The sequence below is a fragment of the Mus caroli genome, unplaced genomic scaffold (assembly GCF_978045245.1).
Source record: "Mus caroli unplaced genomic scaffold, Mus_caroli_1 scaffold_13, whole genome shotgun sequence".
Taxonomy (NCBI): Eukaryota; Metazoa; Chordata; class Mammalia; order Rodentia; family Muridae; genus Mus; species Mus caroli.
Genome location: NW_028227268.1, coordinates 16,719,993 through 16,737,781, shown reverse-complemented (window position 1 = coordinate 16,737,781; position 17,789 = coordinate 16,719,993). Strand labels below are relative to the sequence as shown.

General features: G+C 47.9%; 1 protein-coding gene across 2 annotated transcripts in view; it reads right to left on the bottom strand.

The window, feature by feature from the left end:
* Marchf10 (membrane associated ring-CH-type finger 10) overlaps positions 1 to 17,789 on the bottom strand; it is an 89,958-nt gene that overhangs the window by 26,466 nt on the left and 45,703 nt on the right. The window contains exons 5-6 of one of the 2 annotated variants that reach the window (XM_021178082.1): positions 9,886 to 10,038; positions 2,196 to 3,543 (exon numbers count right to left, since the gene is read on the bottom strand). In XM_021178082.1, the coding sequence (XP_021033741.1) occupies positions 2,196 to 3,543; positions 9,886 to 10,038 (1,501 nt within the window). Of the gene's footprint in view, positions 1 to 2,195; positions 3,544 to 9,885; positions 10,039 to 14,636; positions 15,177 to 17,789 lie in introns of those variants that run through there. The other variant, XM_021178091.1, reaches the window with a different exon arrangement.

Genomic DNA, 17,789 nt, shown 5'->3' with positions numbered 1-17,789 from the left:
TTTCCCAGTTGTCAACACTGCTGGACCAGCACATAGGTTCAATGTAATTCCAATGAAACAGCCCCAGCCAGCAGACTCAGCCCCAGTGTGTAGTCAAGGATGCTCGAAAGATCGTGGGGAGGAAGGCAGGTGTTAGGATGCTATGACACCAGGTCAGGAAAAGGCAAAGGAGGCCCAATGGAGCAGAACACACTCTGGGGTTGCCCAGCATCTGTGGAGCACAGGATGCATGATGTCGGTGGCTGTGTAGACCAGCAGGGACGATCTCAGGACAACCACTTCACAAGGGGGATAATCCACAAAAGGCCCAACATTTGGGAGGCAGAGGCTAGCATATCCCTTATGACTTTGAGATCAGCCTGATCTGCAGAGTGAGTTCCAGGTCAGCCAGGGTTTCTGGCTCTGCTATGTCAAAATAAATAAATCTTTATTTACAAACATTTCCTAAAATGGACATTTTTGAAATGACATTAGGCTTTATTATATACAGAGAGATGGAACACACAGTAAAACAAATACCCAGAGAGTGATAGATGCTTAATGCAGAGGCCCAGGTCAAGAAGCACTTGCATTTTACAAGAAACGATTTTGAGCCTAAAGACATCACTTTGGGATGGTTGGAGTCTAGACATCTGATCAGTACGTCCGAAGCTACATTTGGGGGTTGGTGGTGATGGGTTTATATAAGTTCTCTTCGTCTTAGCCATGGATGGTCTTCTCGTAGCTTGTTTAACCATGAAAAGAAAAGACACAAAGAACTAGAAAGCTCTTAGCAGGGTAGGTGTGGAGCCACCTGTGACCCCAGAACTTGAGTCGGGGGACGGGGATGGGGGAGCTGTGGCTAGCTAGACTAGCCGAAATTGGAGGGCTGTGGTTTAATGAGAGAACCCACTTCAAGAAACAAAGTAGAGAGTGACTGAAGAATTCACCTGATGTCAAGTTCAGGCCTCTGCATGGTCATGCACACACACACAGCTATGCACATATACATACAGAGGCACAAATGCACACACGTGTGCAGGCACACACACACACATAAAGAAAAGCAAGCTCTTCTTTCTGAAGAGGATTGTATATGCAATCTGTTTTATTTCTCTCTCCTTTTTCCATTTTCAATTCATTGTGGTGAAATTTTTCTACTTGCAAATGGACATCAATAGGGTGATTAATGGCCCGGAGGAGCCGTCCCGACATGTACAAAGAAGGCCCATGCTCCAAGAATCAATTTCCAGATCCTTAAGCCAAGATTCGGGCACAGTCAACACCCTATCATAAAAGAGATGGTAGAAGGCTGACAGGGTTTAATGAAGGCTTTAAAAAGTATCCAGTTTCATGGCTGTGAAATATCCCAAACTCACCTCAGGAGGAAGGAAAGTTCAAAGAAAAGGGCAACTTAAAAAAGGTTGGTGTTTTTCTTATGCATGGGAGAGAGAGAGAGCACACACTTAGCATGGAGGCAGTTGGTTACTCCAGCCCCACCCTTCAGAGAACTGGGGTAGCTATGGTAACTGTTTGGAAGGTTTAAATTCTAGAACTGTTGGTTGGATTTGCAGGAAGTCTCAGGAGAGAGAGCTGTGAACTTCAAGAGCTGAATGGCTCCTCCTCTGGGGAGTTAGCAACCTTTTCAGAAAATAAAATAAGATAAATTCCCAGTTAATTGCTGAGGAGAGGGGAGAGCCCTGTGCTACCAGGCATCCTTGTGTTCCTGGAAATTTGCCATGTATGTATGTATGTATGTATGTATGTATGTATGTAAAAATATTCTTCCCCCCCTGCCTGCCCCTCTGTTTGCCAGTGTAAGTGTGGCGGTCAGAGGGCACTTGAGGAGAGTCCATTCTCTCCCACTGTGCGGTTCTTGAGGATGGAACTCATCTCCTAAGACCGGCGCCCTTACCCACTGAGCCACGTGGCTGGCCCTTGCCTTTCTGAAGTATTCAAGGGAAAAAGATACTTTGGGGAATATATGGATGAAGCTGAGTGGGACTGCCAAATTCTTCTTTGTATATACACATCTTTTAAGGGTAACGAAATAGGGATGATTTTCCTAAAATAATCAGTCTCATTAGCATGTCAGGGAAGAACATGACTGTGATTTAAAGTTCCCACACTTCTCTAATAAAGGCAATGGTTATCTCAGCACGGGGTGGGGGTGGAGGTGGAATAGGGGGCAGTGTATAGTTACAACAAATCCTTACCTTTCTTGCAATTTCCTGAGTTTCTCAGGGTCTGCCTTTATTTCTGTGGCCTTTTCATCCATGACACCAGAGACTCTAACGCTGGTCCCGTTATCATTTTGATTTGCAAAATCAGATACTGCAAAGAAAGTAAAAGGTATATTTTCCTGCAGGGACCCAGGCATGTAGAAATGGCCTTGTAAATGTCGTCTTGTAGGAGAGCTGGGAGAGTCCCCTAAGGCCACACTGCTTTGTGGATTTGGTAGATCTGCCAGTAATGGAGGCTCCTGAGTGTGACTCATTGAAGCCATCTCCTGTGTACCCTGGGCTTCATCACTGCAGCCTTCAGCAGCGGCCAATGGAATTCTATTTCTGATGGGTGAGAGTGGCCGGCGTACATTAAACCTTAGGTTTTCCTCCAAGTCTGAACTTGGGACTAGGATAGATGACATGGACAAGTTTGCCGGGATGTCGTCTATCAGAGCAGAATGGAGCAGTGACCCATGAGCATTGTAAGATGGATTCAGGGATGATCTTGGAGCTGTGGGCCTCCCAGAAAGTAAGCAGTCAAATGAGGTCCTAGAACCACTATAGTAATGTTGCCAGTCTCTCTCGTGATTTTGAACAGCAGACCTGTCTTCCACAGTACCACCGCTGGACACATCGTCAGCACTGACCTGGATAACACCATCAGATTTAGCATCCCCTAGAACAGGGGTCTTCTCATCTTGGTCTCCACTGGGGTTCTCTTTAGCCAACTCACTGGGTAACCTGGTATCTTGGAGCATCCTTTGCCCAGGAGAAGGCTGTTTTGTTGCTGGCTCTGTGGTACTGGTTTTTCTTGGAGATCCAGGGCTGGGCTCACTCCATCTTAGAGAATTTCCTCTGAGATTTTCAACATTTTCCTCCACATTTCTATTTTGAGCAGCTGATGTCCCGAGAAACCGGCTCCTTTTATAGCTGGGAGGAGAGCGCATCCCAGACAGCAGGAGCTCTTCCTCCATGTGAGTCTCCTCTTCCGTGTCATAGCTCTCTTGTTCATTGTTTAGTGATATTGCAGAATAAAAGTCTTCGTCGTGGAACCTAAATGGTGTCCTTCTTGGTCCTACCACGGTGGTGGGGAGGAATGAAGGTCCCAAGGACTCATTCAGCACTTGAGAACCATTCATTGGCTGGAATGTCTGTGAGAGGGCAGTGTGGGGCTCAGTCTGTGGATGAGCACTCAGGTCTCCTTTTTTCTGTTTCTCGCGGGGCTTCCCAGCCGTTCTCATGGGTTGTGAAGATGGGGCTAACTTTCTTCTCTCTCGAGCTGGCTTCTTTAGCTTAGTCTCATTTGCACACAGCAGGCTTTCTTGGTGGACAACTGGGTCTGTGTTAAGAGAAGATAAATTCTGTTAAAAGCACTAATGGGAGAGAGCCCCTTTCTGCCACACACGATAGTGTACTAAAGGCAACAACAACGAAAAAGCCCTGGAGAAAGAAGAAAAGTCACACAGGCCTAGTGCAGGAGGTACCAGAAGCCTGGGGGAAAAACCTCATGGTGGGTTTCTCTTTCCTGCCTCTGGATTCTCCGTTGTGAGGTTCACACACCTGTGTCCCCCACACCTGTGAGTCTGCATGTGTGTGGGTTCTCATCTGTGGCCCTCACACTGGTTCTGGAGAAGGGGTAACCATGAAATCACAGATTCTTTCTGCAGGATCCAGCTGTAGACCAGCTCAGCCAAGGATGGCTAAACCTCTGTGTTCAGCAGCACGCAAAGGCAGCAGTGTGGGAGTGGCAATACAAAACCAACCGGTCCTTTCTCATCCAAATCCATCCCAGATGTATTGATGACATCCCTACTTCACTACTGTTTTTCAAAAACTTGACAAAAGTACAACTTTGTTTTGATAGACTGGAAAGAAGTTTCTAGAAGCTAGTGTCCAGGTACACGATGATTGTGATGAAGTTAGCTACTTAGTGTAAATAAAAGTTATAAAATCTCACATGAAAGTATCATCTCTTCTTTGCCATTTGCCTCTAGAAAATGAATACCACCTGGCTGCCTCAGAAAGTCCACCTCTGGATTCTAAGGTGGAGGAGATGCAGAGAGAAGGAACTGGTCAAGTGTCCAGTGAGCCAGAGTTGCTCTCAGTGAAATTGTTTATTCAAAACTTAACTTTGTAGGGCTCTGGGGGTGGCTCAGTCAGTAGAGTGCTTGCCTGAGGCCTGAGTTGGATCACAAGAACTCATGTGTGTCTGGGGGGGGGGGGGAGGGGAGGGCACACACACTAACCCCAGACCTGGGGAGGAGCAGACAGGAGGATCCTTGGGACTCATTGGCCAGCCAGTCTAGCCTAACTGGTAAGCTTCAGGCCACTGGGAGACCCTGAGTCTCAAGGGAGGTGGGTGATGTTCCTGACAGTGGCACCCAACCTTGTCCTCTGGCCTACACACACACACACACACACACACACACACACACACACACGTACACACACACATGCACACACACACACACACCCTCCCTCCCCTACATGCTCCTGCATTCAAGCAAACACATATACATTAAAAAAACTTTGTGATGTACAAATAAAAAACACTTCTTATCAAGTAGTTAACACTGCTCAGCTAAACCACCCCAGTCAGTTGTTGGTCCAGGGAAGCCTGGCAGCCCCATGAGCTGTATGATGCTCTACTCACACCTTCTCATGGAAGGTATGGAGGGTAAGGGAAGCTCACATGGCTTGCCCAAGGTCAGAGTCCTAGTAAGTGGAGTCAGTAGTAAGCCTTGGAGCCAGACCTGCTAGGGCTTTTGTTCCTTGCCACTGCTCTGATCAATGCCTTAAAAACTTCCACAGGCTTTGCAATTTTCTCACCAAAATGAGGGCCATTGAGATCTATTGGGATGTGTGCATGTGGTAAGGGCTTTCACCCCATGAGGGTAAAAAAATTGAAAGTGCTTCTGTGGTTCCCCTTCTTATTCCCTACCGACATGGCCAACCCCCTCTGTGTCCCTCTCTGCTCTTCTGCAGATCTGATGAAGCTCTGCTGTCCTTATCACTTGGTTGGCCTGTTGAGTGGACAGGACACCACGGACCCCAGAGGTTCTTGATAACAGCTCTGCTGGAGAGATGCAAATCCACTGAGCAGCGGGCTCAGCTGGGGCCAAGTCAATACTGCCTTTAATTGAGGTGCCTTGCAGGGGATCTGCAGCTCAACTCTCTAACGTCCTAATAGTCTCTAAGCTTCTTTTATTGTTAGCTGCATGGAACACTCAGCAGCACAGTGCGAATCCTTACTTATCAGCCCTTCCAGAAATCAGTTAAACTGTCCTACTGGGCCCCTCATGGGGTTTATAAACCCCAAAAGAGATGTGTCAACAATTCAAGGACACTTTGAGCATTCGGCTGTCTGAACCAGAGTGGAGCTTGGATGTCCCAACCAGCTGGGCACTGAGCTGATCCATGTTTGGGGAATTAGTGCTCTGTGATACAATGGGTGTGTGTGTGCGTGTGTGTGCGTGTGTGTGCGTGTGTGTGTGTGTGTGTGTGTGTGTGTGTGTTTTGTTTGCTTGTGTCCCTTCCCCACACATTATTGGGATTGAACTCAGGTCCTCACACTTTCCAACTAACCCCCTCCCCTTAATTTTTAAAGATGAGATGTGACATGAAGTCAAAGTATAGAATCTTTTTGGATCATTTCACAATTTGAATTTGAAAAGGACCTCCAGAATTAGTAAACAGTGCTGAGCCTGAGTCTTCTCTCCTCTCTGAACACACACATCCATAAGATGGCTGGCGAGGAGCTACCCTGGAGCAAATAGCTCAGCCTTCCGTTGAGGGGGGATCAGAGACTTGGCTTCTGAAATACAGGAGAGGATGCTGGGAACTCACAGGAATCCTGAGGTCATTTCACAGAAGCTCTGGAGCTGTCATGGCGCGACTCGGCCTCTGGGGTAGAAGCCTCAGCTGGATGCCATGCTCCCAAGGCTTCCTCAGACATGCGGCACCACTATTTCTGGTCGTCTTTAAAATTCAATCAGAGCTGCGTGTAATCCTGTGTGTGTGTGTGTGTGTGTGATGGGCTGGGAATAAATACTCAGTTGGTATGCCAGGGATGTGCTATTCAGAGTCCTGCCTTGTAGCTCTGAGGCCTTGCCTTGGCCCCAGCTGTGGGCTGAGTGCCTGCTGTCTCCAGGAGGTCCAGGCTTACTGAGGTGAGATTGGAAGTATCATCTGGCTTTAGGACTCTGCCTTTGGTCTTGGGCTTCCTCATGAACTTCACCAGCACTGCCCTGGATTCTAACAATATCCTCCTACCCTCCTTTGGTTATAAATGTGGTCCCATGACCCTTAGAGAAAACACGGGAACTGTAGAAGATGAAATGTTCTCAGGCTCTGATAACCAAAAGCTCAGCTGGACATCACTCAGGTGCTGGACTTCAAGGGTGAGTTGAAAACTCAGAACCCCCAGGTGATCTTCACCCTGAAATAGTGCCGTGGCTCAGTTTGGAGGTTGAGTAAAGTACCTCAGGCCTCAAACCCACTCTGTGTTTCTCTTCCCATTCCTCCTGCTCCCTGAGGACGTGAACCCTCATCTAGAGGCATTGTTAAAAAAAAAACAACAACAAAAACAACAAAGCAAAGGTGGTTTACTGCTGTGCATACAAGTAGACTCTCTACTTTCTTCCCTTAAATATTTCTTTGCTGTTACTTTTAAAGAATCCTGTCATAAATGTAGTTTAAGGGTAGACTGTATGAATATGTCACAAAGTCTTCAACTTTTCTTTTACTGCTGTGTATGTGTATATGCCTGTGTTGTGTGTGTGTATTTGTACCTGTGTCTATATCATCTATTGTGTGTGTGCGTATCTGTGTCTATATCATCTATCTATATGTGTATTTGTACCTGTTATCTATCTATCTTGTGTGTGTGTGTTTGTGTGTGTATCTGTGTCTATATCATCTATCTTGTTTGTATCTGTGTCTATATCATCTACCTGTGTGTATGTGTGTGTGTGTGGGGGGGGAGGTTGCAGAGGATGCATGTGCATGAGTGTGTGGGTGTATGAGGAAGCCAGAAGTTGATGTCCGGTGTTTCCCTCATTTGTACTCAATCTTAGGTTTTAAAAACAGGCCTGTGGTGTTTTGAATGAAAATGGCCCCTATCGGGGTTGGAGAGATGGCTCAGCAGTTAAGAGTACTGACTGCTCTTCCAAAGGTCCTGAGTTCAATTCCCAGCAACCACATGGTGGTTAACAGTCATCTGTAATAAGATTTGCTGACCTCTTCTGGTGTGCCTGAAGACAGCTACAATGTACTCACATAAATAAAATAAGTAAATTAAGAGAGAGAGAGAGAGAGAGAGAGAGAGAGAGAGAGAGAGAGAGAGAGAGAGAGAGAGAATGGCCCCCATGGGCTCACATATTTGAATGTTTGGTTCCCAGTTGGTGGACAGTTTAGGAAGGATTAGGAGGTGTGGCCTTGCTGGAGAGGTGTGTCACTATGGGTGGGCTTTGATGTTTTAAAAAGCCCACTCCAAGCCCAGTGTCACTCTCTTGCTGCTGACTGCTTATGTATCAGAATGTAAGGTCTCAGCTACTGCTCCAATGCCATGCCTGCCTGCCTGCTGCCATGCTCCCCAACCACGCTGCTCTGAAACTGTAAGCAAGCCCCCAATTAAGTGCTTTTTTTTTTTTTTTATCTACTGAGCCATCCCTTCAGTCCCTAAATGCTTTCTTTTGTAAGTTGCTGTGGTCAGGGTGTCTTCACTGATTCTGCTAGAGTAGGTGACCAGCACACTCCAGGGCCCTGTCTATAGCTCTCTCACCAGCACTGAGATCACAGGTGCCATTACACCTAGGTTTTTATGTGGGTTCTGAGGGATAGAACTCAGGTCTTTCTGAGCCAGCTCCTCAGTCCTCAGTGTGTGTGTGTGTGTGTGTGTGTGTGTGTGTGTGTGTGTGTTTTGAGGTTTTTGTACCACAGACCACACTGTGGTGTTAGCCTTGCTCACTTTGACAATGTGAGAATGGATTGATGAGACTGAAATTGCCAGGTTGGAAGGTACGAACCACCCAGAGGCTTTCGACACATGTTGCCAAACTCCTTTGCAGACAGTTTGCACCACATTGCCCTTCCAGGTGGGACAGGAAGGCATCTCTGTCATAGCAGGATCACCAGCCACCTGTGTCACCAACATCTGGCACAACAGTGCCCAGGAAGTTAGTATCACTCCCTGCCAATATCAACCATTATTTTAGAACCTTAGCTAATTAGTTAGGCTGAAGTTAACTCACACGTGAGCTTACATTTATTGAGGTTACACTTAAAACATGTCTATTTGTCACATGGACACCTGTGAGGCTGTGTTCTCTCTATTCTCCCTTGCCCTTATGTGTTCACGTGTGAATTTTTTTAAGCTGGATTTCCTGGAGGTTCTGGATATTATCTTGGTCACATTTGTCCCAAATCTCCCCAGAATGATTCAAGTCACTGGCTCATACTCCAGAAAAGGGACTAAGGGCACACTATAACTGGGGGATGATGAGGAGCCCCACTATAACGGCTGGAACAAATTCCCGGTAGACCCTGGCATAAAGGAAGACATGTCCCGGGTACTTACAGGGGCTTATATAAGCTTTGTGTTTCATGCATGGAGAACCCCGTGCTTCAAATCATATCTTCACATTCATTGGCGGCCTTTGTGGAGAGACGGTAGGCAGACTGTGTGTCCAGCGCTGCTCTATGTTTTATGTCACTTAGTCACCGTGATCATGCAGCAAAGCATGATCCTTCACCTTTATTTTAAGGTGAGAGAGCTGGAGTTTTGGAAGGACCGTGTGACACCCAGGACCCCACTGCTCAGAGGAAGAGGAAACTAGAGTTTTAGAATTGTAGGCTGCTCTAAGACTTGTGCCCTCCCCTCCTGGAGACACTCTGCCACTAGGCCCCTGAGACGAGGTCACCATCACTGGCTCATGGGTGCTCGAGTTGCCTCCGGTTCCAAGCCATTCAAGCATCCCCAGTTCTTCTCTATGTGTCCAGCACCATGACTAAATGGATCTCACTTAAGCTGTCTTCCGTTGATAATAAGGGATGGTACCCACGGCTCCTCTCATGAAAGGCTGGCTGTGTCATGCCATGTTCTCTGAGTCCAAAGGAGACACCACTTCAGGAGAGGGTGGCAGGGTAAGCTGGTGGCATGGCGTGGGCCTTCAAATGCCAGCTCAGGTCTGAAACTCAGAGAGGAGGCTCCACTAAGCTATGCCTTTGAAATAAAGCCAGCTTTCCCTTTGAAGCTATTCAGTATACATTAAAAGATCTTGCTGGTGTGGTTGCCCTCCATCTCAAGCGAAGAGCTCCCGAGGGAGGTGAGCTGTCTGCCACCCATGGCCATCAATCCTCCTTTCCTGATGGGTGTGTGGGCACTACAGCTTGGAGGGACCTCCCCAGAACTGCAGGCTGCATCTCTGCCTGAGTCCACTCAAAGCAGGCAGACATTCTCTGGGTGTAATGGGAGAGAGAGAGAGAAAAAAAAAAAAGATCAACTCCACCCACTCTCTTGGAGGCTGCTATCAAATAGTTTTCTTTTGAACCTTTCAAATATTTTGCTTAAAGGTAATTCTCCAGCTCATAAAAGCAAAGATGGCTGAAAGTCACCATCTCCATAAGGTACCAGCACATGTCAGTCCTCCCTGAGGACCACGGTGGCAGCCACAGTCCTTACCTGCTCCCAGGAGTCCTGATGCCTTTGTTGACAGCTGTGGTTTCTGCTTGCTTCTCTCCGCAGATGCTCTTGGGCTGTGCATTTCTGGGCTGACTGTCAATCTCCCCAGGTTTGGCCTTCTCTTCCTTGATAAAATCTTTGGTGCTTGTGCCACTGAAAGGTGCAAAAGCTTTTCAATAACTTTTTCTTTCTTTTTTTTTTTTTTTTAAACAAACACTTTCTGTATCAAAAAAAAAAAAGTCATCAAAGAAGGTAGACAGTGGTGGGGGTTTGGTTGGGTGGAGAGTTAAGAGCATTGAGCCAAAAAGTCAGAGGAGAGAAGGGCTTGAAATCTAGCTTGGCCCCCTCTGCAGCCATAAAAGCCTAGGTACATCTCTCTGAGCTTCAGCTTCCCTACCAGAAATACAAAAATCCCATGGCTGCTTTTGCAAGGCTTCAAAGACTCCATGATTCCTGCAGGAAGGGGTACATGGAATTTTTCCTTTCTTTTATCATTTAAAGAGAAAACCAAGATGTGTAAGTATAGGTCTTTGTGGGGGCCCAAGGAGGCCAGAATAAGGTATTAGATGCCCTGGCACTGGGGTTACAGGTTGTGAGCCACTTGATGTGGGTACAGAGAACTGAACTTGGGTCCTCTGGGAAATCACCAAGTGCTCTTAACAGCCGAGCCATCTCTCCAGCTCCTTTTCCCTTTTACTATAAAGATTCTATCTCCCTACCCATGGGTGCTGATGCTGTTAAGAAGGGGATTGGTGCACAATGGTTATACCCCTCCCCCTCCAGTACTCACTAGGGCTGGTAGCAGTGTATCTCTGTCCCTTGCCATATGTTAGCACCAAACATGCCCTATGCAAAGGTCCCAAGCACCTGGGAACCTCTGTCCTTCTGCATGCCCACCCACCTCCATGGAAGACAGTGACCACTGTGAACCCAGTTCCCAGGGGACGCTTTCTTGTAATTCTCATTTGTAACTGGGTTTCTGGTTGGCGTGAATGGTTGCAAGTCGCTTCCCGTGTAATCAGCCTCGGCGCATGTGAGTTGGGGGAGGGTCTCTTATTTTGGGTTCACAAGGCAGTTAAACCATCAACATCTGCACTCCATCCCCCAAGAGAATTTTCCTGGCTCATCCCTGTTTGAAAGACTCAGATATTTCACAAATAGATGTAGCCAGGAGTCAGCACAGGGGTGAGGCTGGGATGGAGACCCTTGACTGGTGTGCAAGAGCCCAAGCTTTCCTGGCACGTGAAGACAACTAGTTTTACGTTCCTGACTGTAGTCTGTGGCTGTGGGAATAGTTTCCACTCAGACTCAGGCAGGCATGAACGTTCTCCTTGGCGTCCCATGAAACCCAGTTTAATCCAACGATCAGGCCAACTTATTCCTCACCAGCCCCAGTGTGTTCTGTGCTTCACAACAGAGGACTGTACCCCTCAGGGAACTCCCTGGAAGGAGAGAGATGGTGGCAGTACTGGGCAGACTTAGGGCAAATAGATGCTGCTGTTTGTAGCCGGAGATGAGGCAGGAGAGAAGACGCTTTCTAGAAAGGAGACTGTGTCCCTCAGAGAGCATGGGGTGTGATGAGATGTGATTTCTCTGAGGGGGGATGTGGGAAAGGATGACGGGAGAGAGGGTCTGCTGCCTGTGGCAGTGTCTCAGCAGACAGGGTTGTGTTGGTTGAAGCTAGAGGCTTCTCCCTCACCAGAGGCCTTGTCCTTCCAAGCTCTTAGAGAACAAAATCTGCTTCACACCTCTCAGCCAAAAGAGGCAGAGTTGGGGGCATTCTTTTAAAAAGTTTATTTAGAACTGTATTTATTGTCATTTGTGTGTGTGTGTGTGTGTGTGTGTGTGTGTGTGTGTGTGTGTGACATACGTGTGGAGCTGGCACGTGGATCAGAGGACAACTTCATGCAATCAGCTCTCCCCTTGCACCTTTACCTGGGTTCTGGGTATTGAACTCAAATAGTCAGGCTTGCACAGCAAGTGTCTGTCCACTGAGCCCTCTCGCTGGGCCAGACACTGGCTGTATTCTTACACATCGAGAGAGAGCCAGAACTGAAAGAAGGGGGAGGCCTGGGGCTCAGGCCAAGTGAGCAAGTTAGGACCTGGCTCAAAGGTCCTGGAGAGATGTCATTGTGATCTCGGCAGAAGAGTCAGCCATCTTCTCCATTCTGGGAGGTAAAGTGTCTCACAGCCCTGACACCCACTCTTGCTCTATCAACGTCGATATGGGGAGAGATCCTTCCTTCCACCCCAGCCAGCATCAACCCAAGAACCTTCCAGGTCTGTCTGGTTTTATGTCCACTAAATGCTTTGACTCCACCTTTCCAGTGCCTTTATTCCTGGTTTTTAATCAACTCTAATATTTAAATATTGGAAACTTTGTTAATTTTTTTTCTCTTTCAGTAGACTGTAAATTCCTTAAGGAAGCTGGTCTCTTAGCCAGCCTGCGTGCTGCATGCCATGGTCCAGGAGTAATGATAATTGCCTAGAATGAGTGACAGGGCTTAAGAAGATACCTTCAGCCCAAACTATGGGGAACTTTAAAATTAGAATTAACTTTTAAATTAAAATGCTCATTTGACCTAAAAAGTTACTTTTGACGTTCAGAAAGCTGCTTCCTTTACTCAAAGCACTGGACCTCTTAACTGATTTCCCAAACACTACTGTGGTTTTTATTGACTTCTCCACAGACTAAAGCAACGACGCTGAACCTTTGGGGCAGGAGAGGTTGCTCAGTGGTTAGTGATACTAACTGCTTCTGCAGAGGACCCGGAACCTGGTTCCCAGCACCCACATTAGGAACCTCACAACAATGCTTAACTCCAGCCTCAGGGAATCAACACCCTCTTATGGCCTTTGTGGACATCCGCATGCACACAGTGTGCATAAACTCTGACACACACATGTGCCCACCCCCCTCCCCAACACTGAACACCTAGACATTGTCTTGCCAGGTCTACTGGTGAAAAAAAAAAAAAACCACTGGTAACAGAGCCAGAATCCTGCTCCCCATCCTTTGGCAGTCTGAACCTTATTTTCTGCAGCTGTGAAATGGGACTGTTCGCATCTTGTTAGACTATAGTAATATTTAGCAATGATATACACACATGGTCTGATTTGGTATCTGGTGCCTATTAGCTATTAAAACTGACAGATGCTTCATTTGTAAAGCATGGAGTACCACTAGTAGTGGTAAACTGGAAGGCATTTCCACAACAGCGCTGAAACTCCCCGTTGTGGAGCTTTCTCGGGTTAATAATTTATGTAGAAGCTCTTGTTCCTAGGTAGCTCTTGTTGATTTTCTCCCACAAGCTTTCTTGTAAAAAAAAAAAATCCAAAACGCAAATAGCAAGTTCTTTTATTATAATTTCTTCAACAAATACCTGTACATCTCCATGTCTTGGTTCTATGATAATTGGAGGGTTCACAAGGATGAGTAAGACGTCTTGGCCATGACCTTCATGGCTATGATCTAATATGGCTGCCTGCACCTTTGCCTTGCAAGTGCCCTTGAGATTTCCGAAGAAAGCAAACAGGAAAGAAAACAGGAGATGTTTTCCCAGCCTATGGACTTAGTCACAAAGGAGGTGGCCTTAATAACATACTTCATGAACACAGATCTAAGAGTTCCAGATGCCGTGCAGATCTGGTCTTTAATCCCTTCATCTATGTGAACAGACTGTTGGGACCTTTCTAGGATGGAACCCTATCATGGCATAGTGTCATGAGGGAAACCTGAACAGCTCAACTAGACAGCTCAACTGAGAGACAAGCCTTCTACCTAATGGCAAAGAAGATCACTTTCCTTGCCAGGAAACTCTGTTATCTCATCCGCCAGTGGATTTAAGGAAACGTGTATTTTGTTCTGAATAATATACAGCCAATGACTTCTTCCAGGACCAAGCATCCATGAACCTGGAAACCATAAAAGGTATCTATCTGCCCTGGGTTCTGTTGATACTGCCAGGGAGTTGTCATTGGTAGTTCATAATATAATCAGGAAAGGGAGAAGAGTAAAAGTCTCGTATTCATACAACTGAGAATCAAGTCCATGCACCTGTGAACGGCCCAGCTCCTCATGTCACCTGCTTGACACTGACCCGATGCTTGGCAGGCACAATGCCAACAGCAGGAGAGAGGAAAATGGACTCCTGAATCTCTGTCTCTCCCACTACCACCTTCACTGCTGTCCCGAGTGCCCAAGAGGGGCTGAGACTCCGCTGCTCCATGCCTCTTTGGTACGTTTATTTGCTCCCTTTGGATCACGGGAAGAATTACAGCTTTGCGGCAAGAACCGATGTTGCCTGGGTTTAATAGGCAGCTTTCTGTACAGCACAAATAATAGGTCGCGTCTATTTGCCTATTTGAGTGTGCTAGAAGTGTATGTTGTCTCACATACCCAGAGGAGATCTTAATTAAAGCCTAATTATGTGCCATAAATATGTTTTATTTTGGAACTCAGGAGGTGGGAATTTTCGATTTTAGGAAATGCAAAGCCTAATAAGAAGGCTGGGAAGGGAACCATAAATACCCACTGCGCCCTTTAATTTGTCCCTCCTCAGCGAGGTCCTGGCTAGATTTTTCAGTTTCAGAGCTGTGCTTTCAGAACCACTGGCCTGGCGTCACGCTCCTGGGGTAGGGTTCCCTTGGCCAAGGGTATCATCAGACCCAGAAGAGTCTGTTGGTTTGTGATGGTGATGTTCCAACGAGTGTCCGACACAAGAGTTCAGAAATCAAGAGGCATCTCCAGAGATGATGGGATTTTATTGGTCATTCACTCCTTTTTTTCCACTAGTAGACGCCCATCTCAAGGGAAATGTCAGTGCGCTGTCTCCTCTTCCTGTCCCCCTGCACACCACACCCCATTGGTGTTGCTCTGGCCTGCTCCTGTCCACCTGCCTTCTGCTGTCCCCCACTCTCTGACTCTTTTGTGCTGTGTGCCTCACTAGGGGTGACTTACCACATGAGGTAAATTTTACTGGGCCTTCTGGGGCCTGGTAGACACAGCACAGGGGTCTCGGCTGGAGTCGGTTGGGAGACAGGGAAGTAGCAGAGAGATGCCGGAGACCCCGACAAGGGGCTCAGAGGGCCTGATTGCGGGGTGGAGAAGGTGGGAAAGATGGCGGGAGGGAGGGAAGTGGAAGGGCTCTGGGCTCCCTGGGCAGCTGGTGGAACTAGGGGCAGAAGGAGGCAGCAGTAATTGGTATTGGGCTGCTGGGCTGGGGAGAAAGCAAAGACGGAGCAGTAAGGGGAATATTCAACACAGAACAGGGGCTGCTCGCTGCTGTCACCTGCACGAAAGAAAGAAAGCAGTCAGGAAGCAGCATTCACGGGAAGAGGACATTTCAAAAAGTCTGTGGACGAATAAAAACTCCAAAAAAGATGGGGGTGGGGCGGGGCGGGTAGGTCTTTTGGGGTGGGCGCGCTGTATCTGGTGTCATAGGTGTAAGGAGACCTGGCTCCTGCCCAGGAGGCATCCTGCTCAGGTCTGAGTCATACAAGGAGTGAGCCCTTCAACGTGGCGTCACCTTCCAACCATTTCCAGGCAATAGTTTCCTGCAGCCCTGGCAGATGTAGGGAAGTGATTCCCAGACAAGCTCCTGAGAGCGAGCAAGCGTCCTGAGGCAACTGTGTGGAAGCTTCTGCCGGTTCTCAGCTCCCACCGCCAGCCAAACTGAGCTGTTCTGGCAGCAACAGATGGTGGCCCGCAGGGTCTCCCTTCCAGCAAGCGCTCTCCCCTAGCTCTCCAGCTGCACCCTCCCACCCCTCCCCTGGCCTTTGGTCATACCCTAACCTGGCTCTTCTGCTGCAGAAAGGAGAGAGAGAGATCCTGGTAGGTTTGTGGGGACAGAGAAGAACCAAAAGATTGGGGAGTAGACAGGTGGACCAGAGAGGAATCCAGGGGAAATTAATGACTGCTCACTAACCTCGCTTTCTAACTGCCAGCCTTGATGGAGGCAGTGTGTGCCTGATGGCGGCAGGATTCCGACTGACTGCCTCATGCCTGCTACCAGCCAGCTAGGTCACCTTGAATCAGCAACTTATAGTCTCAGAACCTGTGTGTTCATCTGTAGTATGAGGCAGGTGATGTCTGCTGTCTGTAGCCTTGTTCCCCTCTAGACCAGCCCTATGAACACTGCGCGGGACTGTTTTGGAGATATATTCCACACCTGAGGAATCAGTAAGTTTTGGTGTTTGATGAACAAGGCTGGGAGAAAGATGCCCAATCCTCTGCCATGGGACTCCTCTGTGCACCTTGGTTAGGACAGTACATACATGTACACACGCACACACATCCACACATGCACTCACGTTCTTCCTGACATACAAACACTGCTAGGGTTTGGATTAGAGCCCTCTAAAGGTCTGCCTGCTGGGCTGGAGAGACGGCTCAGAGGTTAAGAGCACTGACTGCTCTTCCAGAGGTCCTGAGTTCAATTCCCAGCAACCACATGGTGTAATGGGATCACAACCATGTGTAATGGGATCCGATGCCTTCTTCTGGTGTGTCTGAAGAGATTAACAGTGTACTCGTATATTTAAAATAATTCTTTAAAAACCAGTTCTGCTTGTTAATAATAGTTCATGGCTCAGGATGGTCCTATTGGGAGACAGAGGCTTGTGGGAAGTCCTCAGGTCAACAGAACTATGTTCTCAATGGGGACTGTGGGACCCTGGTCCCTTCCTCTTTTGCTTCCTGACCATAAGGTAGCAGTTTTGTCCTAAGAGCTACTCCTCTGATGTGTGTGATGGCGAATGACATCACCGAAGCCCCCAAAGCAACAGGCCCACATGATCTGGGGCCGAATGAAACCTCAAAACTATGAACCAAAATCAATTTTTGTCAGCTTAAAAAGAAATATATTGGATGTGTGTAGTGAGGTGTGGGATATGGGCGTCAAGGGGCTGTCAGAAGACAACTTTAAGGAATCAGTTCTCTTCTTCCACTGTATGGGTCCCTGGGATTGAACTCAGGTCATCAGGCTTGGTGGCAAGTGCTCTTAGTCCACTGAGCCAACCCATCAGTCTCCCCAAATAATGTTCTATAAGTCAGTCGCCTCAGGTATTTCATTAAAACAATGTGATGCTAACAGGGGTTGGGGTCGGGTGGTGGAAGAACCTCCACAGTGACTCTTACTGCCAGATAACTTTGTGAAATGTTGCAGCGGACATTAGTTCTGATTCTAAAATGATGCAAACTGTAGCTACCCGATAGACACCATCACCTACAGTGGAGGGCCTCCATCCCACGGAGGCTCTAGCTACCCGATAGACACCATCACCTACAGTGGAGGGCCTCCATCCCACGGAGGCCCTAGCTACCCGATAGACACCATCACCTACAGTGGAGGGCCTCCATCCCACGGAGGCCCTAGCTACCCGATAGACACCATCACCTACAGTGGAGGGCCTCCATCCCACGGAGGCCCTAGCTACCCGATAGACACCATCACCTACAGTGGAGGGCCTCCATCCCACGGAGGCCCTAGCTACCCGATAGACACCATCACCTGCAGTGGAGGGCCTCCATCCCACGGAGGGTCTAGCATCCTGTTAGAGAGGATGCCAACACATGTGATCCACTCCTAACTGTATCTATTGGAGCAGTTTGTATTTCTCACAGTTTTGTCTGGGTGTGGCCATCTGCCAGACATCCTTTCCCTGTCTCCCACCACTACTGTTCTTACAGTTTCAACCACCACTTGCTCCCCAAGGTTCTGAGGGGTCTGACTAGCAGTAGGTGGTGCTCCAATCATACCTGGACATCCAGAGGCTTCTAGACCTTTCCACCTGGCTGTCTGGGCTATACCTTGTGAAGGCCACCCACGGAATGGGACCCATTCTCTGCTTGCTTCCTGAGCCTTGGCAAAGCCACCTTCATTGTCCTTGCTTTCCTGGATGGA